The sequence below is a fragment of the Malaclemys terrapin genome, chromosome 1 (genome assembly GCF_027887155.1).
Source record: "Malaclemys terrapin pileata isolate rMalTer1 chromosome 1, rMalTer1.hap1, whole genome shotgun sequence".
In the NCBI taxonomy this organism is placed as follows: domain Eukaryota; kingdom Metazoa; phylum Chordata; order Testudines; family Emydidae; genus Malaclemys; species Malaclemys terrapin.
Window position 1 is genome coordinate 219597918 of NC_071505.1, and position 25971 is coordinate 219623888.

Sequence of the window (25971 nt, forward strand, 5' to 3'; positions counted from 1 at the left end):
TCACAAACCTCACCCCTTCCACTATAACTGCAAAGTGCATTTCTTTGACCTTGCTTTCTCTAACATAAACACATAGCAATGTGTGTGTGTACGATATCACCAAACAAAACACTCCACTGCACACATGCGGGACCAAACACATGACAGCTGTTAGGTATTGGAAGGTGCTCAAATATTACAGTGATGAGTGAGGTAGAAGATCCTACCTAGAACTGAACAGAACAGGCTCTACGCCCTACTTGCATTAACTGTATGTCACAGCTTCATCTTGTGATTTAGCATCTCTATGAAATATGTTGAAGAAAAGGAGACAATACACTGAACAGTTTATTGTCAGAATAACCCTACATTATCCTGTCCTGATTTCACTAGACTACAGGCTAGATGATATTCAATTAGCAACCAACATCTTTATCTTCTTGCCTTCTGACTTTGCTGACAAATCATGCTGGCATTTGGCAGAATATCAAACCTTAGCAAGGTCCATGCATATAATTAAATTAAGCTGCAGTCACATTAAAATTATCACTCCTATTTTTGCTTCATTGATACAACATTATGCTTTTATTGGCAGAAAACCATAGCAGAATCTTATTACTTCTTTACTACCACATCTATGAAGCCAGCCATGAACAACACGATGGTCCAGGCTCAGGCTCAAATTCTGAGACTATTGGAGTTTTTGTTTTTCTATTACAAAGGCCTTGCAGAATGCTTTAATAGCATCCTTGGCAGTGTATGTTATGAGGTTTGGTAGATTAGCCTACCTTTATTGAAGTACTGCAGTCAAAACGGAAGGATTTGGTTTGCCCATTTTCAAGATATACCTTCAGTACATTTGGCATGAAGAGAAGTGAATTGTCCTTAACAGTTTCCTGTTAAAACAGTTTAGTGAATTAGATTACACTTTGCATGCAACAAGAAGAACATAAATTTTATTCTATAGGGAAGGACAGCATACAGCAGGGAAGGCTGGTGATGTCTGAAAATGGTATGTTGGATCAAATCCAAAGCAGAATAGCAATGCCTCGCCTCAGGAGACTCCAGTGATATGCAGTATAGCTAGTATAGCTGCATGTGACAGACGAATTGTTAGACTGCATGTCCACAGTGCTGAAACTATGGTGCTAGCATTAGCTTTTCCATCTGTATTTGATAAATCTGAATACAAATAAATGACTACCATAATGAAAGTTCTGTCCTCATTTACAGCAGAAATCTGTATTTTCATGTGGAAATGATTCAGTTGTTTGTTTTTAAGTGATAAGAATGCGGCACAAAATCCCTGCAAATTTATCAATTTGAACTGTCCTTTTGCACCATTGTTTTGTTTTCTACAATAATGTTGTGCAAGAAAGTGTGATTTATGCAGATGCAATTAGAAAATATCTATTTGGGAACTATTTATCACATTACTGTAAAGTTACATTGTATAACAGGCTGACCTCTCATGATGTCAAATTAAACTCATATGGTCAAATTTATCCCTGGTGTACCTTCATGGACATCCCTAAAGATGCATCAGGGATAGAACTGGTCAATACTCTTTCCTGCAATGTGTAGCAGTGAGGGCTGGTACCAAACAGCAGGATATGAATACAGATCTGGATTCTGAACTAGAATTGAGTGAATTAATGATTTTTTGGTTCAGAAAAAAATGGCTAATTTCAAACTGAAACTGAATTGTTTAATTTCTTCCTCACTGAAATGAAAACATTTCATTTGGGTTGATTGAAAAAACATTCAAAAATTTTCAAACAATATTTTTGAAATGAAAGTCAAGTCAAGTCAAAACAATATTTAATTTCAAAACATCAATTCAAAATGACATTTTGTTTAGAAAATGTTATTCAAAACAAAATGTCAAAATAGTTAATTTAGAAAATGTGGAAATGAACCGTTTCAACTTCAAAATCTTTCCTCATCATTATTTATTTGGCTAAAACTATTCATGAACTGGTGAAAATTTTCAGTCGTCCTGAAACTGCATTTTTTGGCAAATTTACTATTCAACTGAAACATTTTGCCCAGCTCTATTCTGAACACCTATATTTTAGGGCTGTTGGGATGTGGGGTTTTGGCACAGGCTCCTCCGAAGTCATTTTTCACCAGCAAGTGGCACATATTCCTGACACCTGAAGCCAATTCAGAAACCTAAACACCTTGAAGTCATTGTTTAAAATAATATTTCCTCAGATAAGTTAAAGAAAGAATTTTTTAGAAACTAGAAGGTCAGATGCATTAAAAAGAATACAGGTTTTTTTTAAGAATCCGGTCTTGTTTACTTGAACTGTATGAGTAAAAGTTGATGTTACATGTTACTGCTATGACTCTGGGTGAATATATTATTTTCCTGTTTATTGTACACTGTGCAATTTAAATCTTAAAACTGAAACAGATAAAGATTTTAAATTAAAAATGAAAAACAGAAGGCGATTATTGGTTTTTCTAAGTGAAATTGCCGATTAACAAAATGAAAATTACGAGTTTGCTCTATGTATACAAAGATCTCAGAAGAAGACATAAGTGAATCATCATCTTCTGGCAATTTATAAAACAAGCAAGCAAACCAGGAGTTCTTCTTTAAAAAGCTGTGACTTTGGAAGGAGGGATGACATACTACTTCACCAGAGTTTACAGGTTTTCCAGTTACAAAATTTCCTTTAAAACAACAACAAAAACCCCCACAACTCTACAGAAGAAAAACAAATCCTATGCTAAATTAAGATATGAGCCACATGAACTGTAATCCTACTGGAATTTTAAATTTTATATTTACAAAAGTTTGTAGTGCTCTCAGCCTAGTTAATGGGCTTTAATTTATTTAGACATTTTAAAATGTGCCTGTCCAAAACCTCTACTATATTTTCTACAATGGTACCAAAGTTGTGCTTACTGTACATTTTTCCCTGTAGAACTTTATAGAGTGCCTTTGACTGAAATGGTCGTGTTCCTTCTTCAAATTAAAATGGCTTGAGGTACTCACTGAAATCTGGCCATTGATAATAACCTCTTCAGAGAAGCGCACTTTGACCGGGTTGGACTTCAATCTTGCCTTTTTTGCAGCACTGATAAATGCTGATTTAGGAGACTGGAAGAAATAAATAAAACGTCATATAATTCTCAAAGCATAACCTATCCTTCTTGCCTCAGTGTCCTATACTCTCCATTTTCTCATATGTCAGGTACTCCAAGTATATGACAATATGCTCTGTGCATTGTTAATCAAATAATTAAAGAAAATCATAGTATTCCTGGAGGTATGGAAAAATTAAGTAGATACAGACACATGCACTGAAAGGTTGCAGCTTATTCAGCGACCAGACCGGAGCAATACAAAGTGCTCACACAGTCACTGGGATCTCCTCATGGGGCTTTTTCATTGATTGCTGTCAACCATGCTTGTTTGCATGAGTGAGCCCTGATAAGTGACCAGTCAGTGACCTTTTATTCAAACACCAAATGGAAAACTTTTGCACTGTTTAATCAATCATAGAATATCAGGGTTGGAAGAGACCTCAAGAGGTCATCTAGTCCAACCCCCTGCTCAAAGCAGGACCAATCCCCAACTAAATCATCCCAGCCAGGGCTTCGTCAAGTCTGACCTTAAAAACCTCTAAGGAAGAAGATTCCACCACCTCCCTAGGTAACCCATTCCAGGGCTTCACCACCCTCCTAGTGAAAAAGTTTTCCCCTAATATCCAACCTAAACCTTCCCCATTGCAACTTGAGACCAGTACTCCTTGTTCTGTCATCTGGTACCACTGAGAACAGTCTAGATCCATCCTCTTTGGAACCCCCTTTCAGGTAGTTGAAAGCAGCTATCAAATCTCCCCTCAGTCTTCTCTTCTGCAGACTAAACAATCCCAGTTCCCTCAGCCTCTCCTCAAAAGTCATGTGCTCCAGCCCCCTAATCATTTTTGTTGTCCTCTGCTGGACTCTTTCCAATTTTTCCACATTCTTCTTGTAGTGTGGGGCCCCAAACTGGACACAGAACTCCAGATGAGGCCTCACCAATGCCGAATAGAGGGGAATGATTACGTCCCTCGATCTGCTGGCAATGCCCCTACTTATACAGCCCAAAATGCCATTAGCCTTCTTGGCAACAAGGGCACACTGTTGACTCATATCCAGCTTCTCATCCACTGTAACCCCTAGGTCCTTTTCTGCAGAACTGCTGCCTAATGTTGACACACACACACATACTCACACACACAGTCTCTGAAAGTTTTGCAATCCCTGTAGCATCATTAGCGAGGCAAGGGGTATTTCCCAATTAATACCTTCCCCATTGTCCCCCAAGAACCCTTGGCATTCTCTAAAATAGCACCTTACTTTTGCCATTATTTCATTTCTCCATGGTTTCCCCCTTACAGCCTTCTTTGGCAGGATATCACATAGATATACTGAAGTGCACATGATGTTTATAAAAAATAGAGATATTTCCCTCATTCTCCCACTTTTGGAAACTGGTACAAAATTATAGATAATTCACCACTGACCCTAATTTAGGAATCCTCTAGTCTACTTTTGTCCACTGCACTCCACACCAAGTTCACCCAAGGCCAAATGTTCAGTTGTTAATCAAGAAAAATTCTCATTGAATATTGGGAGTTTTGGCTGAGTCATGATTGGATGATTTGGCCTATTTTTAACAACAAATTACTTCTGCTCAAACAAAAAGAAAATATTTCTGCTTTTAGCAGCAGTAGGAAAGGTGTTAATTTGAGATCAGTAAAATACTTAGGGCTCCTGGGGGAGATTTTCAAAAGCAATCAGCTTTGGTCTGACTCTGCCCTCTTCTCCCTCCCCTCCACCCCGCCCCTCCGCCCCCGAGGTCACTGGGTGAAATACTGGCCCTGTTCAAGTCAAAGGGAGTCGTGTCATTAACTTCAATGGGCCTCAGATGTCACCCACTGACTTCAACAGTTGAGGTTGGCCAATGGTGAGTATATTTGAAAATCCCACCCCATGTCATTGAAGAGTTATTTCATTAGCTCTGTAAAATTCCAGTACCCAAAAGGTCGGTTGGTTGGTGTGTGTGTGTGTGCATGTGAGAGAGAGAGAGAATTTAGTGCATGAATGGACTGATAGTCCTGGAATTAATTCTCCATTATCCACAAAGCACAGTAAGCAAACATGATTCTGGGATGTATTAACAGGTGTGTTGTGAGCAAGACACGAGAAGTCATTCTTCCGCTCTACTCTGCTCTGGTTAGGCCTCAGCTGGAGTATTGTGTCCAGTTCTGGGCACCGCATTTTAAAAAAGATGTGGAGAAATTGGAAAGGGTCCAGAGAAGAGCAACAAGAATGATTAAAGGTCTTGAGAACATGACATATGAAGGAAGGCTGAAAGAATTGGGTTTGTTTAGTTTGGAAAAGAGAAGACCGAGAGGGGACATGATAGCAGTTTTCAGGTATTTAAAAGGGTGTCATAAGGAGGAGGGAGAAAACTTGTTCACCTTAGCCTCTAAGGATAGAACAAGAAGCAATGGGTTTAAACTGCAGCAAGGGAGGTCTAGGTTGGACATTAGGAAAAAGTTCCTAACTGTCAGGGTGGTTAAACACTGGAATAAATTGCCTAGGGAGGTTGTGGAATCTCCATCTCTGGAGATATTTAAGAGTAGGTTAGATAAATGTCTATCAGGGATGGTCTAGACAGTATTTGGTCCTGCCATGCAGGCAGGGGACTGGACTTGATGACCTCTCGAGGTCCCTTCCAGTCCTAGAATCTATGAATCTACGAACCTTGCCCAGGAATAGTAACCATGGAGTTAGTTCAGCCTCCATGTCCTTCCAGGCCCTGGCCTTTGTTAAGACTAATTAAAAAAATATTTTTTGTGATGTAAACACCTGGCTTCTAGAAACTAGACTGATATCAGAAACTCATTTCACACAGGCTACTGAATAGCCATTAGGTGGCAAGAACTACAGCAACTACAGATATCACCAAACACAAACTGGGTGCACTAGGAGTGAAAGGTTCTGTATTCTATTAGTAAACCCTAGCATCATCCCAGTTCCCTGAATCCAAACTTGAGCCAGGAAACATAAGTGTCTCCCTTCCTCACATTCATGGATCATGCTTATCTGCCCTTTCTCTGACAGCTCTGACTGTAAGCTGCATATTAGAAATGTTATATGACAGGAAATTCCCAGGTAAGACTAATTGGGATGAATTGCAAAAACCAGTTCTGTAAATAATACAGAAAGATCTGAAAAGATTAGAAACAATGACCCAGAAAACAACAAAATGAGAATCAGGTTAGAGAAATGCAAGCTAATTCTTCTGTGGAAAAATAATCCAAGGCGCTCACATTCAGTGAGAGGGGCAAAACATAGAAAGCAGTAATGTAGAGAGAAGTCTGGGTACTGTAAAGTTTGGGGTGGGATGTCAGGGATCCTGAACCAGGCATTTCTTGAGGAAGTAAAGATTCATGCCTGAATACAGGTTTGAGTCAGGAAGAGGACATTTTGGGGATAGCAGGATGTTATTTTGCTAGGGTTTGTTTGCCTATACCTGCTGTCAAAATCTATTTGGTCACAGCAAGAATTTACGCAAGGGAACAAAAAACCAAAACAAAACACAAAGTAAAATTTCACAGTCCACATAAGTTCCCAGTGAATGATGTAGCACAGTAAAATTTCCAGAGCTGTAACCTTCCTCTGAAATGCTTTAGGGAAAAGACCACTTGCTTTCTGGTTGTGAACTGATCTGCTAATGGACACACTTCAGGGCTTGGCAAAAGGAACATTGCTGCTGTGTGACGCTCTATAGCAATTCAGGTTTGTTGAAATACACTTTTGTCAGAGGGAGAAAGAATGGTGCACTGGTCCCATTTAGTTTCTTTTGATACTCTCAAGAAAGCTTGAGAGGGAACTAGAATGAAGGTCAGGTTTCATATCAGGATCCCCAGATAAGTGAAAATACTGCACAACCCACAATTTACATTTATTCTGGTCTAATCATCACCACATGCTAGAGAATTCAAGGCAACAAACATGGAGAATGATTCTTTCCCCCCAAAATGTAACTGCGTTAGTCCTTTATCAGTCTCCTGACAATTTTTTGTTAGAGAGACCCAACACAACACGGTCACTAGATATCAGACGCTACATGAATGACCAGAAGGATGTATATGTGTATCTGTTCAGTGTTTTCAGGAGCACTGAACAGAAGATGACTTCATATTCTCAAAGATTTAGGCCCAAATGTTCAAAAGTTGCTTTGGAAACTGTCTGGTCAATTGTAGCGTATGGGTTGAGGCCCCTCTGGCAATGCTCTCCCCACTAGCCAGGGTGTGACTTTAACATATCTGGAGGCAACGGGGACACTCTCCTTCCTCCAGAAGAGGCTGAGGTTTATATTGCCCAGGGGAAGTGGCTGGGGCAGTGCTACACATGCTCCTTCTACTTCCCCTCACCCTCTCAGAATGTGTTTGTGTGTATGGGAGAGAGAAAGGGTGATGTTTCCTTCTCATTTCTTCCCTTCTCCAGTGTGTGCAGGGTGCTATCCCACACAGTATCCAAGGAATGGAGCCTTATCTTTCTACTTCTGGTGCCAGTGGAAAGTAGAGCCATGAGTGGGCTGGCTGATTGGCTCTCACCTGACAAGGCAGGGAATAGTTACTGCTTGCTCTTAATACTGGTAAATCACCAATTTGGCTCTGGTCCAGCCCTGCCCTCACCCACCTGTAATGGGCTTCCCATACTGAAAAAGGTAGAAGGGAGGGGAGAGTCTTCCCTGCTTACAGGCAATCAGGCTGACCACACTCCAGCGCAGCTGCCAGAACTGCCAATTGTGGAGGCTCTGACCAATAAAGAAAACAAGCCTAGCTATAAAGGAAGGAGAACAGAGGGAAAGGGAGGCAGAAAGGCCCAAGATCACAAAGGGCCACAGCACCATGCCAGGCTGCCTCTAAGAAACAAACAAGGAAACAAAAGAAGGCTGCAAGCCCTGAAGTTGAAGGATGGAGAGACTCAATTTGGGTTCAGAGTTTATGGACTGGTCTAATTGTAGGTGAATTGAAGGGGATCAGTTAGGAAAAAGCTGGAACCGCAAGAAAGACTGCACCAAGAGCAGGAGACACGCCATTAGAGCTAGATCTCTTATGATGCCGGGGACTAGGCTGATTGACAAGTTTTGTCTGAAGCCTGGAAGGAATTTTTCCCATATGACAATATTGGCAAAATTGCTGTGTGGGTTTTCTCACCTTCTATTTGGAATCTCAGAAATCTTGGTTGGGGGTTTAAATTATATTGTCATAACTTTGCTGGATACCAGAGCTATTTGTGGGTTTAAATGGTTCCAAAATGAAGTCCCTGTAACACAATGGGTTGCTTGGACAGGGACCCTGAGTGTACCACTGCATGATGAGGGGACACGCCTCTATGTCCCACACAGCTTGGAGATCCCATTTCTCCTATCTCCTGTGTGGAGGAAGGGAGAGGGCTGGCACTCTGGCTTCCAGCCAGGGACCCTGGACAGGCCTGAGGGTGTAGAGTGGCCTTTGCCCTCAGACCTGCCCTCAGATTTATAGAAGCCAGGGCCATTTGTAAACAGTGAAAATTTGCACTGGAACAGCCCTCCCAAATATTTGGACAGAATTGTCCCAGCTGGTTAAGAATTTTAATAATGGTGTGGCCTCTGCATTTAGGCATACTATGGCATACGTGTCTCATTGTTTTCATGTCCACATCAACCTGGCTCTTGGTATTTTCATTCTAATAGCTGATGAACTAATTCAGAAAAGAAAAATAGTTTTTATTAACTTTCATAATTCATATGTCTAACAAAAGACCAGTAAAAAAATAGAAGGGATATGCAGTACGTGAGTTCCATCTTAACGTCTTCATATTTGTAGCCTGAGCATACCAGTGATTAATGAATCACAGGGTGGCAGGTTCATTTGTTTCTGATGCACCATCTTTTAGCCAAATGGAAGACATTATTCTCAGTTAATGACCTTAAGCAGGAGGTATTTACACTGATGCAATGTGTCTGTCATTGTGAGATATTTGCACTGTCTGTGATAAAAGCATCCTAATTAGAACTATTTTTGCAAATGTGAGGATCCATTTCAATGGAGGAATCAGAATATGTAAATGCAAACTAAATACTAGCACAACCTAAATAATGCCAAGTATCAAAGGGGTAGCCGTATTAGTCTGGATCTGTAAAAGCAGCAAAGAGTCTTGTGGCACCTTATAGACTAACAGACGTATTGGATGCATCTGACGAAGTGGGTATTCACCCACGAAAGCTCATGCTCCAATACGTCTGTTAGTCTATAAGGTGCCACAGGACTCTTTGCTGCTTTTAAATACTGCCAATAATAGTTTTTTCGGTTAAGAGTTCAGATTTAGCTTTGAAGTTGTATCATGTTTACTTGTGTATAGACAATGAAATAAAAATACCTTTCTCCCTATGGTCTAAGGTTTTATTCTCATGGACAACTTCATTAATAGTTCAATCAGCCAACAGATAGCACACTCAAGACTCTTATATGGTATCTCAGTTAGTTTGGTCTGTGAACAAGATGGAGTAATACACCCTTGGAGGTTTGTTTGGAGGGTATATAAGGGTGAAGACTGAATACCACCTTCACACCCCGTGGCTTTTCACCCCATATACTTGACATTACAATCTTACAGCCCTGATCCTGCACAGGGATCCACAATCATAAACCCTTGGTCTCATAAGCCTCAGTGGGGCTCTCTATACACGTGGATGTCACTGTTGCAGAGTAAGAACTATTCTACTGAAGTTTTATTATTCTTGTTTGCAGTGTTGTTATAGCATGTTGGTCCCAAAATATTACAGATAAGGTGGGTGGGTGTACCTTTCCCAAACCTGTAGAAGAAATCTGTATAAGCTCCAAAGCTTGTCTCTTTTCCCAGCAGAAGTTGGTCCAATAAAAGATATTACCTCACATACCTTGTCTCATTATTCTTCTCATTATGTTAACTTTTCAAAATTGGATCCAATGTTTGTTAACTTACGCTAAAATTAGGTCAACTTTTGTTAGTGGACCCAGTTTTAAGTGAAATAGTTTTCACTGTGAAAATGGAAAATTTCATCATTTAGCACATTTTTTGCAGTCAAATCACAGTTTTTGTGAAATTCTGAGAAATAAAACGGTTTCTACCATTTTGCATAAGCCCTGCTCAGACTCCTCTCAGAAGCAGGACTGATGCCACAATATAGCTTTACTGATGCTCAGGAAAGGGGACATTTAGCAGCTCAGAATAAGGTAGCAGGTAAAAACCCTAAACAAAACACCAGTTTCAGACTAATAGAAAAGGGAAGGAAAGTCACTTTGGCAAAGTGCATGTCAAATCAGAGTCCACATTCATATGCTTGGAAAATAAAGTAGTTTAAAAGACTATACTTATTTGTATACATCCAACCTCAGTTTTAGGTTTGCCAGTGCTTACGGCCTATAATTGATCTGTAGTTTACTATGAAACAAAACATATTCCATGCTGGGCACAAAATAGGGAAAACTGTATTCATACAAGAAGAATGTGTTGATGTTTTAGTCCAATAAAATTAGTTGATGTTTTGGTTTGTCCCTGGTCCCTCAGGTCAGTTCCATGAGACAAAATTTAGCAAGTAAATAAAATACATGAACATATTATGATGAATAGTAAGTAATGTACATAGACAAATTAAATATACCAATACAAAGCCATAAGTGAAGCTGTTCACTCAGACATCTCAACTGGTTTGCAACACCAACAATGCATGTATAAGTACTGTAATAAAATAATGGAAAAAAAAACCTGAAAAATCAGATTTTTACTGTACAATACATAATATTGGAGGAAGGGATAGCTCAGAGGTTTGAGCATTGGCCTGCTTAACCCAGGGTTGCGAGCTCAATCCTTGAGGGGGCCACTTAGGGATCTGGGGCAAAATCAGTACTTGGTCCTGCTAGTGAAGGCAGGGGGCTGGACTCGACTCAATGACCTTTCAGGGTCCCTTCCAGTTCTATGAGATAGGTATAGCTCCATATATTGTTTTAACCACAGTGCACTGACGGATTATTTTCAATGTACGGTAACTGTTAAATTTTTGACCCAGGAATTTCAATGCTGAAGTAGCTATCCTATTCCTGGCATTTGATAACTGTTTGGGGTTTTTAAAACAATGTTGTGAATCAGAGCGAACCAATTATATTTTGCTATTTTTAGTGCAGTTATTGGCTATGCACATACACAGCACATGCCTCCAAGGTGAAGAATTGCCGATACTTATTTTAATGAAAGCATCGTGGAAAAATCAACTGGTTCATTCTATAGTAAACAATGATGAGTCGCTAAATCATCAGACATCCAAGTTTACGGAGATGATCCCAGATGATTCTACTGAAACCAAGGATTTGTTCCAGATTTAGTGGAATGCTAAATAAATAATAAATAAAAATAATAAAATAATAAATTAATGGAGATGTCCTGTCTCCTAGAGCTAGAAGGGACCTTGAAAGGTCATCGAGTCCAGCCCCCTGCCTTCCCTAGCAGGACCAAGTACTGATTTTGCCCCAGATCCCTAAGTGGCCCCCTCAAGGACTGAACTCATAACTCTGGGCTTAGCAGGCCAATGCTCAAACCACTGAGTTATCCCTCCCCCCATGCTGGAACATATCACCTGGCCTCCTACCTGGCCTATTTCTCTCCATATCTATACTACTGCTGTGCTGATCTCCTGCGCAGTTATACCTCCTTTGATACTCGGTATTTGCTACTCCCCTTACTCTTGCTGGTTATGTCTCATGTGGAAGTGGCCTCTGTTTCTTATTCAACAGCTGAGAGGCATAAAGGAAAAAGTGTGTGTCTGTGAGGAGTGGTTGGTGCTGCACTACACTCAGCTCTACAGAGCAGCTTTTGCAGGAAGGACAGTAGGTCCTGTGACTGAAAGTATCATCAGCCAATCCAGATCCAGCCACCAGAAGGAAAGAAGAGCATGTGAGGAAGAATAAAGAGAGAACTGGAGGAGGGTAAGTTTAGGAGGGAAAGGAGAACTAGGGGCAGAAGAGGGTGGAAAATGAGAGCTGGAAGGGTAAAAGGTAAGACAAAATGTGTTGGAAAGAGAGGACCAGAGAGAATAAGCTTGAGGCACTCTTCCATTTTTCTGACTGGAGAGAGGTAATTCTTGATTTAGTCCTAAGTGGCGCACAGGATCTGGTGAACATAGCTGAACCACTCCAAAATAGCAACCATAATGTAATTAAATTTAACATCCCTTTAGGGGAAAATTGCCAAAGAAACCTACCACAGTAGCATTTAACTTCAAAAAGAGGAACTATACAAAAATGAGAGAGCTCGTTAAATAGAAATTAAAAGGAACAGTCACAAAGGTGAAATTCCTGCAAATTGCATGGAGACTACTTAAAGACACCATAATAGAGGTTCAAACTAAATGTATACCCCAAATAAATATAGAAATAAAAACAGTAAGAGGACCAAAAGAATGTCACCATGGCTAAACAGCAGAGTAAAAGAGGTGGTTAGAGGCAAAAAGGCATCCTTTAGAAACTGGAAGTCGAATCCTAGTGAGGAAAACAGAAAGGAACATAAATTCTGGCAAGTCAAGTGCACAAATTTAATAAGGCAGGCCAAGGAGTCATTCTGTATAGTTCTCTGAAAACATGTACTCAATGTGCAGTGGTAGTCAAAAAAGCGAACAGAATGTTGATAGATAACAAAACAAAACATATTGCCAGAATGCCACTATATAAATCCATGGTATGCTCACATCTTGAATATTGTGTGCAGTTCTGGTCACCCCATCTGAGAAAACATATATTATAATTGGAAAAGGTACAGAGAAAGGCAACAAAAGTTATCAGGGGTATGGAACAGCTTCCATATGAGGAGAGATTAAAAAGGCTGAGACTGTTCAGTTTAGAGAAGAGACGACTAAGGGGGATATGATAGAGATCTATAAAATCATGAATGGTCTAGAGAAAGTGAATAGGGGAGTGTTATTTACCCCTTCACATAACATAAGAACTAGGGGCACACAATGAAATGAATAGGGAGCAGGTTGAAAACAAATGAAAGGAAGTACTTCTTCACACAAAACCGTCAAATTGTAGAACTCGTTGCCATGGGATGTTCTGAAGGCCAAAAGAATAAATGGGTTCAAAAAAGAATTAGATAAGTTCACTGAGGATAGATTAATCAGTGGCTATTAGCTAAGATGATCAGGGATGCAACCCTTGCTCCGGGTGCCCCTAAACCTCCAACTACCAGAAGCTGGGACTGGACAATAGGATGGATCACTTGATAATTGTCCTGTTCTGTTTATTCCCTCTGAAGCACCTAGCACTGGCCACCGTCAGAGACAGAATACTGGGCTAGATGGACCATTGGTCTGACCCAGTATGGCCATTCTTATTTTCACATATCCGATGCTGCCAAATTGTTTGCACAAGTGCATTCTGGGAAAACCTGGACAGTTATCGCATACTGCCTCAGAATGGGAATTGTGTGCTTGAAAAATACCTTCAAGGAGAAAAGCCATCAACAGGTGGGGCAATGCAAATCAGGGATCTTGTACTGCACATGGAGGTGGGAGGAAGATAGATTGGCTTGGCAGAATTCTTTTTTTTTTTTTTAATACTTTCAATGGATAATATACATGTTTATTTTAAGAATTTTTGCTGTTTTTATTTATCTAAATTTTCACACTTCTGGGAAATTATCAGGGAGTGTCAGACAATAGAGGGCTGAGACTGTAATTATGTAATGCCAGTAGCCACGGAGCTTCAAAAAGTTAAAGCTTTATAACTGTTAAAACACAGCTTGTCAACATCACATGTCAAAATATACGAAGTAAATTTCCTTATATCAAAGTCTAGTAAGTTCTCAAGCAGCATTTTTCTTACTTTGCCCATCTGTAAACTTTGATTATCATCAATGGAAATATTTTTTTATCAGTTTGTGTGTGGACGGTAACTAATATTTACCGATAGACAAGCGAACCTGTTATACAAAACACAGTTAGGAGGTCATGCCCAAACAACAAAATAGCTGTTCCTGGAAGACCACAAGGTATGATACAAGACTTCTGTTAGGAGTGCTACACTCAGTGACATTGTTACTAACCAAGGTTTAACCATGTTATGTGCAGACAGATTTAGAGCCAACTATGCCTCTAACTGATTAAAAACTTGTTTAAAAGTTGTTTGCAGTGTTGCTGTAGCTGACTTGGTCCCAGCATATTAGAAAGACAAGGTTTTGTTTAAAAGTTGTACTTTGGACAAGGTCTAAAGAGTAGGTGTGAAAAAATGGCGAAGTGCCTAGGTTTTTTTAAAAAATGTGGTTTGAGATTGGCTACAAAATCATGAGATTTAAAAAAAAAATACATTCTGGGTTCTTTTTATTTGCCTAATGGTTTCTGAGCCTCACTTCATGTTTTCAAGCTTTTCTCCAGAACTGTGAGGGCTAGAAACTTATTTTTTCTTTTACATGAAAGCTGGGACTCTCTCCGAATTATGTGATTCCAGGAACTAGGTTTTCAAGGAAAACTCCAAATATCATGAGACTCACAAGCAAATCACAAGGGTTGGCTACATTGTCTATAATTCACATGCTCACATGAGTCTGTGTAATCTACTGAAGTTTTTCAATAAATGTTGACTTTGTTTGACATATGGATGTATATGTCCAAAAGCACTTCTTTTAAAAGGCCATAAAAAGGAAACTGGACTTGTTTGTCCTTTTCCATCACACTACCTTACATTCCAGGGTTGAAATCCTGGCCCCACTGAAGTCAGTGGCAAAATTCCTAACGACTTCAGTGGGGTCAGGATTTTACCCTAGGAGTTTAAAGGGTTAATGAAGAAAGTAGCATATCAGACTATGAAATGAGTTCCATTCACAAAGTCTGAACACATAACACAATAGGCCAGTTAATTAACTAAACTGAATAAGATACCTTGTGGGATGGTAATCCATTTACAGAATAAAATGGTTTCAAATGATAATCAAATACCAAACTTCCAAAAAAACAAAACTTTAAACTACTTCAAGTGCTTCAGCTGTTCAATCATTTTCTTATCAGCAGAGATGATATTCAAATTAACCTGGGAAAGATTTATTAGATTGACAGGAAGAACAAAAGATCACAGTATTTTGTTTTGGTTGTAATTAAAATGAATGAGCTTAAACAAAACCTATCTGTAAAGTTTTAAAAAAATACTAAGTGAATTACATTGAGTAGCAGACCAGAGTATTATCAATCTGCATTATTGCTATTTTCACCTACAATTGTAATGGACAGTTCGTTTTAAGCATGAAAACAATACAAACGCTAAACACAGCAAGTGTAAACTGTTCTCTTAGGAAAAATAATAAAGAAATAACGATAAGCCTGTAATTCCCATTGGTGGGCATTTTTCCTGCAGTAATGGGAACACAAATGTTCCTCAGGAGTAGAGCTGGATGAAATTTTTCTAATAAAATACTTGTCAAAACTGCATTTTTTCAAAACTAAAATTTTTCATTAAAAATGTGATTTTTGATTGTTCCTTTCTTTATCCCCCTTCCCCACTTTCACTGGGAAAATGAAAACAAGTTAAAAAGAGGGGTAACCTGGGCTAAAGAAAATGAAAAAAAGAAAAAGAAAAACATAGAACATTTTAAAACTAAAATCTACAGTAAATAGTTTGTGAAACATTTTTAATAAAACTAAAATCATTCCTTTTTGAAACCAGCAGAATGAAAACTATTTCAAATTTTGTCATGAAAAATCTTGACCATTTTCCAACCAGCCCTACTCAGGAAAAATGGCCTTTACCACACTAATGCCCGAGGTGCCCCAGCACCTCTATTCAGCAGGTGACTAGTATACCTATCTAGCAACAAAAGAACACTAGGAGACTAACCTGGTTTCTGCACCTGCTAGAGTTCCATAGTCCCAAACAGAGTGCAGGCATTGTCTGCTAGCTATGGGGTATGCTGAGGTCCCTCGCCTTGCAGTGCATAGTCCGTGAGGGGGGAGGGGTAGTATAAACACACACACAAATTAGTTGGATCTGCTATTCTTTTTTGAAGAAAACTATTGTGTGTCCCGATTCCACGCTATTTCCCTTGGCTCTGGTCACTGTGAGCACCTGTCCTTCTCCTGACCCAAAACATGGCTTCAACAGACATGAGCAAAGTTTAGTTCAGTGGTTCTCAAACTTTTGTACTGGTGACCCCTTTCACATAGCAAGCCTCTGAGTGCGACCCTCCCTTATCAGTTAAAAACACTTTTTTATATATTTAACACCATTATAAATGCTGGAGGCAAAGCGGGGCTTAGGGTGGAGGCTGCAGCTCACGACACCCCATGTAATAACCTCACGACCCCCTGAGGGGTCCCAACCTCCAGTTTGAGAACGCCTGGTTTAGTCTAATGGTGGGTGCCTCACAGTTAAGGAGAAGAAACTCTTTATTTTAATAACATTGATGGTTTTACTCCACCTTGCTATTTAATATCTGTGTTATAATGAGTGTAGGACCAGGAGGTACCTTGGGACAGGCCTACTGATTTGTGGGGCCCCAAGCAAGAGTAGGGACTCCCGTCTCCTGGAAGCATGATCAGGTCATGAGTTACATTCCCCTCTGGTCCACCTGCTGGAGGAAGAACTGTGAGTATCCTGAGGTCACATGGGATGAAAGGCCCCAATCAGCTGCTTGGTTTGCTTGTGCTTAAGGTTGACCTTGAGGTAATTCTGTTCTCATTTTAGTCACAGTTCATATAGGATACTACTTCACATCAACGCCAGGTAGCCCAGCAAAGGAGAGAGCCTGATCATCCAATCAAAAGCAAAACAACCTCAGGCCAGAACACTGCACAGATGTACAGTGTTACACTTTACAGTCAGTACTGAATATAACAGCAGCTCACTGAACTACATATAACTGCATTACAGGATATATCCCTTTTTTTCACATGACTTTAAAGCAAACACTCAAATCAGTCAAACGAGGGACTACACTGACTTGTTCAAAAATGTGTGTAAGAGAACTTTTTTTTCATGTTTTATATATATTTATTATAATCAAACAATTAAACATACAGTGATCCTAATTCTGCTCCCAGCTACCTCCGTGAGACTTCTGACTACAATGGGGTGGCATGTGCATGACTGGAGGTAAAGTCTGTATCTCAATATTAGTAAAATGATCTTGGTTAAAAAGAAACAAAAGAATGAAGGTAAATGGTCCTGTGGTGCCTGGCCTGCACATATGTTTAATGGGGCCAATCCCCCTGCTCACTCTGCCTCAAGTATTCTAGTGCAGTAGTCATTGTACAGTCTTGTTGGAGAGTGCATGCACTGTTTCCTGCTATAGCCGCTGGTGGCATTAGCTACCTGGAAGGATACAGGATAAGGGCAGATTAATTAACGCCCCATTCCATAGCTGGGACCTTATAGCTGTGTGTGTGTGTGTGAGAAAGAGAGAGAGAGATGTGCAGTGTGTGAGATTGAGAGAGAGAGAGAGAGAGAGAGAGAGAGAGATGTGCAGTCCTTTGGGGATCCTGGCCTTTCTTCCCTCCCTCTTTATTGCAGTTAGTGTAGTTTGTAGCTGAGGAGTCGCAGCATATGCCCACCAGGACTGGATTCTCATTTGCTTACCTACACACTAAGATCCAGGATTCACACAGGTTCAGGATTGGTCAGCTCAGCGTAGAACATGGCCGTAAAGCGCTATCGTACTGCTCAACTCCACATATTTGAAATAGCACCTTTCAACTAAAGATCTCAAAGTGCATTGTAATCCTGATTTATGCCTCACAACAGCCATGTGAGGTAGGTAAGTAGCCTCATATAACAGAGCTTGAAACTGAAGCACAGAGAAGTTAAGGGACTTGCCCACAGTCACCCAGCAACCTACTGACCAACATTTTCAAATTAATTTCAGGAAGATTGTGAATGGAAGGCCTAATGGGGGTTGAGTCCCTGCCCTGAGATGGGAGACCCTGGGGTTGGGTCCTACCCCTGCGGGATGTGATATGTTTGGGGGAGGCAGGGGGTTGTGTTCTGCCCTCAGGAACTGGGAAGCCCGGGCGGGGGGGGTGGAGAGCAAGCCAACCCGAAGCTCACCCTGGAGAGGTGGCTCTTGTCACACAGGGCTGGCCCAGCTCCCCATTCCTGTGGGCTGGCTCTCGCTGCAGCATTTACTACTGGAAAACAGGCTGCCATATGACTTTCTACTAAGCATGTGCCTCTTTGACAGTAATGTTTCTAATGTATAAAGTGGGACATTTAATCTGACAATGGCTAATATATTTAATCTGTATTCTGTAAAAGCAATTACACCCTGGACGCACTGATTTTTCCACCCACACAGAGCTAAAGTTTTAGCAAATTAAATCTACATATAAGGTTGCCTATTTCAATATTTTAATCCTTTTAATCCTTTACTATTGGTTTAATTCTCCTTTTACAAACATATAAGCGGGGAGGGGAAGCTGGCTATATTTATCTTTCATCACAAAATGATGTCTCAATGAACTGAGATTCTAGCCCATCAATGGCCCTTCCTGTCCAGCTCAGCCTCCCATCCAAAAGACTCAGCCCCTCCAGATCCTGAGGCAATACGAGTTTTACGCTCCTTTCAGCCTCCTACCCCCTAGACCCAACTGGGGCTCCTTCTCTCTCCCCACCCAGCACTGAGCCCCCTACAGGGGAAGGTGGCAAGCACCTCTGCTTCCCGCGTTCCCTGCTCTCCCCGGCTGCTTTTCTCTCAGGATCTCCCTGCCTTGCCTGAGTCTCCTTCCTAAACACACACAAGCCATGCCCATCACTCCCGCCTCAACAACAGCAAGCCAGCATCATCCCTGTCTCGTAGGGAGTGAGCCAATGGAGCCATTCACTTTTGAGCTCTGGGATTCAAGATGGCAAAGCTCATGACTTCCCATTCCAGCAGCCACTGAAGCTCTCTCACCACAGCATGCAGATGGGGTTTTCCCCTCCCAACTCCCTGCTCCACCCCATCCTGGCCCTGCCACTGCCAGATCACCTGTCCTGAGATCCCCCTCCCACACTGCTGGAGATAACATTATTAAATCAGGAGTTGGGAGATTTTGGTTACAAATAGGAGTCTCGCTGACATACTGTGAGAGTTGGTCAGTCTGCCCAGAAAGTCAGTAGGACTGCTGGGAATAGAACTCAGCCTGCTGTTCTAAGCACTAGGTATACTCCTAGTAGTACAAGTCAAAACATACCATTATTATTTAAATCACTGTTAAATTGTTCCACTGATGTACGCAGTGGTATATAGTCTTACATTTTATCTTCAAAGGCACAGCCTTTGTTTCACTTATATTTTTTGTTATGTAGATAAGATAGAGACAGACAGAAAATAGGCAGACAAAAGCATCTATGTTGCTAGGAAACTAATTCAGAAAACAATATAGATACTTACAGGGTAAGGCTGAACAACAGTCAGGAGGATCGATTCTTTGCAGCTTCTGTAAGGGAAAAAAAACCAGAGTGAAGATCCATACTTTCATGTTCTAAAGATAATAAGCTTTTCTTTCTAATGGAGAAAACTGTGATCCTGTGGCCAAGTGTTTATTACAATCACATAGCAGAGCATTAGAGAGATGAATAATATACCAAAGTCACAATGAATATAAAAAATGAAGTGTTTTCCAATGTAACAAACCAACCTGACTTGAACCTTATTATGCAGTTTATACTGGGAGATATTATTGGCTTCATCAAACAATTGTGCATGGCAATGATAGCTTTCCTTACTGAGCGTGGAATAGATTTGGATTCATCAAATCTGTTTATTATTTGCAAACTACTTATTTCTTTCACTGGCTTAATAAAATGCAGTTGTTTCTCATGCTATCCAGCTCCTGCAGATTTAGAGCCAAATTCAGCTGAAGATACTGGGGAGGGATGGGTAAAAGTGAAGGCAGAATTTGGCCCCGAGAGTCTTCCTGAATTCATCTTTGGGAACTGGGGGAAAGGAAGATTTTGAGAATATCCCATTTACAGTAAAATATTTACAACATTATCAAAGAAAGATCATTCTTTCAAAATCTTATAGCTCTTCTTTGGGTAAAACCAGTGAATTGAAACCAGGTAAGCAGCACAATTATCTGAGCAGGTGAGTTTACAAGACAACCCTAAATTCCATGTCAATGCTATTAAAACTGGAGAGGAAACCACTAGGAAATTTTGCATGATCAAGTGATTCTGATAACGTAAAGGACAAATAAATGCTTATTTAATTACCAAAAGAGAAAACCCAAGTCAATACTTCATTTATTACATCATTGGATTGCTTGTTTTTTTATTAGCTAAGAAAAGGTTAGTTGCCATTTTGTTGAGATGGAGTTGATTTTCTGTAGGTTTTCCTAATTTCAAATGTAATTAATTGCCTGTTTATGTGATTTATTGCCTGGCCAAGTGAAGTGCAACTAATTTGAATGCCAGAACTGTTCAGTAGAACAAACTAAAATAAATCACAATTGTAGGGTTAAGCACCATGTCACTGGTTCTGTATGCAATCACCCTGTGCTGCCAATTTACTGTATTGAAATACCATTGAAAAAAATCAATGGAACCGTGGGAAAAGGAAATAGAGGAGACACTCAAGGACTGGTAAGGAAATCTCTTTGGAGTGTACCTGGTGAAGTCAGCATTTTCTTGCAGGGTTCCAACACCTGCTAAGAGAATTGGTCAACAGACTAGCCCAACCAGCCTATCAGATTCTACTCCTGTCAGTGGCATTGCACAGGTGCAACAGGGCAAACTTTGACCATATATTCTTGCAAATTTATAGTCGAAATGATAAAACTTCCTCAGTTCTCACATCAACTTCCCATTAATCATGATATCTGCATTATTTCATTAAAATAGTACAGATATCCCCTTGAGCAAGAGGAATTGAAAGCTTTGGTTTTGCCTATTGTATCCTCTATCTCAGGCAGAAGAAGAAGAAAAACAACAACCATCACAACAACACTAACGACAGTGAAGCTTTGGAAGAGCTACATATGGTACATAAATTAAACATCCTTTCATAGAAAAGTCTACAAATCATTTTAGCCTAGTTAAAATAAATAGTCGCTTGGAGGAACATTACATGCATGAATTTTTTATTTTCAGAAATCATATTCTGCATTTAGGGCTAGACTCTATTAGTAAGATTTATTCACTCATGAAACAGTGTGTACTCCTTGACTCATAGTGCTGATATTTCTGAGGAAAAATAGCAAATTTTAGGATCATGGAAGTTTATAGAGGGAATTACCTTAAACCTCTATTAAATTAAAGTTCATAGATTTTAAGAAAATCTCAATCCTGTGTTTATAATCAACTAATAAAAATAATAGAACTATATCTGGTTGAGTGAAAAACCTACTACAATTTTGGGCAACCAAAAATATGTAATAAATGCAATTTATCATGTGAAATCTCATCACTATAGATATGGTGTCTACATATTTATCTATATATCCATCAAGGTAGGTAAGTAGACTGATTTACAGACAAATCTGTAATATATTGAAGAGCCACGAGGCACATATTTCATGTCCCATTGGCCATCTTCCTTGCCACCACTAATCTCCCCAGGAACTTACTCTAACATTCCAACCATTGGGCATGTGACAGGGTTTTGGGTATAGGGTTGCTGATTCAACCCTCTGCAACAGGGCCGGCTCCAGGGTTTTGGCCGCCCCAAGCAGCCAAAAAAAAAAAAAAAAAAAAAGCCAAGATCTCAATCTGCGGCGGCGATTTGGCGGGAGGTCCTTTGCTCCCAGCGGGAGTGAGGGACCGTCCGCCGAATTGCCGCCGAATGCCTGGACGTGCCGCCCCTCTCCGGAGCAGCCGCCCCAAGCACCTGCTTGCCAGGCTGGTGCCTGGAGCCGGCCCTGCTCTGCAAGCCAGCTCCCATTTAGGGGAATAAATTAGAGCTGGCTGGAGATAACCTGGCCCTGATTGGGGAAGCAAAGACAGCTGCTGCCTAATTAGTCTGGAGCTGTATAAAAGCCTCAGGGGAAGAATGCCAAAGTGGGAGCAGAAAGAAAAGGAAAAAGGCAGGGAGGTAGCACCTCTCTCTTATAGGTGGTGAAGGGACAACCGTACATGGTGAAATGGTGGTGGGAATAAGCCTGTAAATAAACTGCACCTGTGGTTACTAACCCCCAAGGTCTCAGAGTGACTTTGTGGACCTAGCCAAGGCAGGAGCTGAGGGGGCTCTGCTACAGGCAACTTTAAAGTGTTGTCATTTAAAAAACGTAATTTGTCATAGAAATGTTTTCCCTCTTTAATTCTCCTTAAATTAAACCTGTCCAAGACCCAGGATAGGCAAGATTCTGACTGGACGAGTATCAGATTTTTTTTTTTTTTATAACAAAAAGATCACTAATTTAAAATTCTATCTTGGGGGCAATTCCCAGCTTCCTAATAGGACCAGCACTTGCACTGGAATGACCTTTGAAATTGGACCATAAATCAGGCATTTTTAGGTATAAGGCAGCATATCTGGTCATTTTTAGATATTTTTAGGGCTCCTTCTGAGCCTTGTACAATTGGACTAGTAATACCGAGGCACCTGGCTTTATGGACAGAGAGGCACACAAAGAAGGCATTAAAGTACAATTTTTAAAGACTCTAAAACATTACTTAAAATAGTTTTCTGTAATACATATGGCTCATGCAAAATACACGATGGTGGCATATAATGTAAATGTTTTATCACCATCTGTTTGAGATGATCTGGTGCGTACCTGGTGAAGGAATAATAATACCTTGCTCTTACATAGTGCTTTTCATCTTTCAATCTGAAAGCACTTGTATCATTATCCCACTCACTCATGACTTCAAAACTAGCCCAAACTCATGCTGATGAAACCCTTACCATGCACATCACCATATAATTCCTATATAGAGATAATGTGTATATATACACATGTATATTAAAACTATAAAACCTGTAAACTACACTACTCCATCAAGTGTGTGTGTGTATGTGTGTGTGTGTATATATATATATATATATATATGGAGTATATATAAAGTGTACATATATGTACACACACACAACCCACTCATCCCCATCCCTGCCGGATATGTGTGTGCTATTAGATATTAAATACATACATAAACTGATCACATGACCTAATTTAAATTTGCACCTTTGCTCTCCCAAAAACTCCAGGAAGGCAACAGCACAAGACAAAGACAAAAATCTGTCAAATTTTCCCTTTGCACAAGCCTTCTTTTGTCTTTTATCCACATACCTAAAGTATAGTTTCAGAAGGTATTTGTGCATATCAAAATGTGTGTAATTTCCATCAGATTTCCACATTTTTATTCTACTGATCCACCCATCACTTAATGAGTTGAAAAAAGATTGTAATCAAAAGTAGAATTTAGACCACACAGGCTAAAAGACCAAATCTATATTTCATGGCATTGACGAAGCCTCTAGATTTTTAGGGTGCTCTATCATCTGCCCAGCCAACAAAGAATTCAAGTACCTATAGCCAAGTTCTCTTCATTTCAGGAAAGGGAATTAACTGAGAAGTACAAATCTACAAAAGTTGCAACGAGAATGGGAAATTCAGTGGCTCATCTCTTTGACCTTTGCAAAGCCCTGTATTATGATTATATTTGTCCATTCCACCTACTCCTTGCAGGTACTTCAGCCATAAGAAAAAGAGAATATCAATAGTCTGAGAATCAAATTACAGAACATTTAAAAAGATCGAAGTAGTATTATTGAGTATTATCTCTCTCAGACAACATGAGGCATTAACATTCTGATGCAGTGTTAGTCATTAACTTTGTGAAATTGCAGGTGGGGAAATACGGTCCCTCTTTTGCCATTTCATGTCCATTTGAATCAGAGACAGTGGCAGAGTGAGTCGGGGCAGTATCACGTGGAGAGATATGGACCAAGGAAGTAGTTGTCTCTGTGCTTCATAATCATAGAAAATACAGTATGTAAGGAAGGAGAGTGAGGGAAGGGCACAATCTGTATTCATTCTTAAGAACTGAGAACTAGAACTTATTTGCTATCCATTTTACTGAAAAATATGAACTCTTTCAGCACTCAGATGCATACTAGGTATCTCACTCTGTACAGATAAGGAGGCCAAGTCCCCAGCAAGAGCAGCTAATGTATTCAGTACTTAGAAATTGTATTACACGACAGCAGTTGTATTTATATTATGTCAGTCAGGGATGCCCTCCCTTTTAGGCCCAAACTTATCTCTGAGCCATTCAGTGTGAATCATGAGATTCTACAACTATTGTTCGGCAATGCAATGATAACAATGACATCACTAAGATCTTCCTTCTCTGAAATTTCTATGCTGTTTCTTGCATTTTGGGTCTTTGCCATATGTGACAAAGGTCTGTGTTTCATATTTCAATCTTGTTGGGTTGAGAATTATGACTGTCACCAGAGACTCCATACATAATTACATTTTCTGACTTAAAGAAATGTAGTGTTGTGTTCATCCCCTGAGTTAAAATCTGGGAGCCAAAAGTAATAGGTTGGCAAAAATATCAATCGTATTCAAAGCAAAATGAAGCCATTTTTAACTTCCCAGAACTAGGCTAATAAAAGCTCTGTGATTATACATTTTAATGCCATTCATTACTGTAGACATTAAGACAGCAAAAGATTTTTCATCTTAAATCTGAGATCAGTCTACTGTAGTCCATTTTATTTGGCTTCATAGGGTTTGCTTTTATTTTAACTGCATATCTCTCTCTGTGTGTGAGACACACACGCACACACAATATCCCTGAGTTCTTCTACATGAGTTATCCTTATGTAAGGGGTCCAATCTATTTGGAATTTTAAAGTTTCTGGCTGACTGTTCCCCTGAGAGACAGAGGTTGTCCCCAAGCTCCATGTGAATTTATGGGATCTAGCAGAGGTCAGGGATATTTCTTAAAGAGTCACTGGAGCAGAGGACTGAACCCTGTGTCTCTCACCGCACCAGGCTATAAAGTTATTCTCGCTTGCTCTTTTTCTCTGGACCAATGACTCATTATTTATCCACAGCAGCACAGCTTCAGTAAGAGAGAGATCGAGGGAGCCCCACATAAGTCTATCCCATGGTCCAGTGGCAGGACACCCCTCGTTAAATCCCTTCTCCTAGTCAGATAGAGGGAAGAACTGAACCTGCATCTCCTACACTTTGGGCCACCACCACGAACGTTAGGCATGTTTGGAGCACATCTACTAGATCAGGCCCCACAGGCAAGTGAAGCACTTTTTCTGCCTGTCTTCCTCTGGTTTGTGGATAGAATTGGGGCTTAGGTGGGAAATAAGCATCCAGACACCTGAAGTGAGGCAGCAGTGCAGATGCCCAAAGGCAGAAACTTAGGCACCTAGGCAACTTTTACCTTGAATATTGAGGTGCTGAATGAATTTAGATGACTACAGGTTAGAGAGCACTCCAGCGGGTATTTTCTGGATTGTAGTGGAGCCTAAACCTGGGATTTAGGCACCTACCTCTGGGGATTTGGTGAGTAAGTACCCTTGTGGATCTGGGCTTGTGACTCAGCACCCTCCACAACTCAAAGCTACGGCTAAGAGCTCATAATCAGCTCCACGGTGGTACAGAGTACCAGGTTAGAATTCTGGGTGAGAGCCTCACTCCTGGCCTCTTTGTAAAAGATCTGGAGCAGTGTAAAGGGGGTCTTAAAGCCCAGGTTCTGGTTGTGGCAGAATTCCTCCAGTACAATCACTGAAAAAGACAGTCAGATGGATGCCTCCCAAAGACCCCTTTGCAAGCGCTGCTATATCAGGGATGAGGCCATAGTACACAGCACTGAGGAAATTCCAGGCAGCCCTGTGGCTATAGGGTAGCCCTGGGGGGCTCCCATAATTGAGACAGGCACCCAGAGCTATGTCTACACTAGCACTTTTGTCGGTATAACTGATGTCGCTCAGGGGTGTGAAAAAACACTCATCTGAGTGACGTAAGTTACA

At 40.4% G+C, this 25971-nt stretch overlaps 1 protein-coding gene across 3 annotated transcripts in view; it reads right to left on the minus strand.

The window, feature by feature from the left end:
* The window catches only part of FRMPD4 (FERM and PDZ domain containing 4), a 453075-nt gene that overhangs the window by 22859 nt on the left and 404245 nt on the right, over positions 1 to 25971 (minus strand). For all 3 annotated transcript variants that reach the window (XM_054007791.1, XM_054007784.1, XM_054007798.1), the window contains exons 5-7: positions 19423 to 19468; positions 2987 to 3091; positions 768 to 875 (exon numbers count right to left, since the gene is read on the minus strand). In XM_054007791.1, coding sequence (XP_053863766.1) covers positions 768 to 875; positions 2987 to 3091; positions 19423 to 19468 — 259 coding nt within the window. The remainder of the gene's footprint in view (positions 1 to 767; positions 876 to 2986; positions 3092 to 19422; positions 19469 to 25971) is intronic.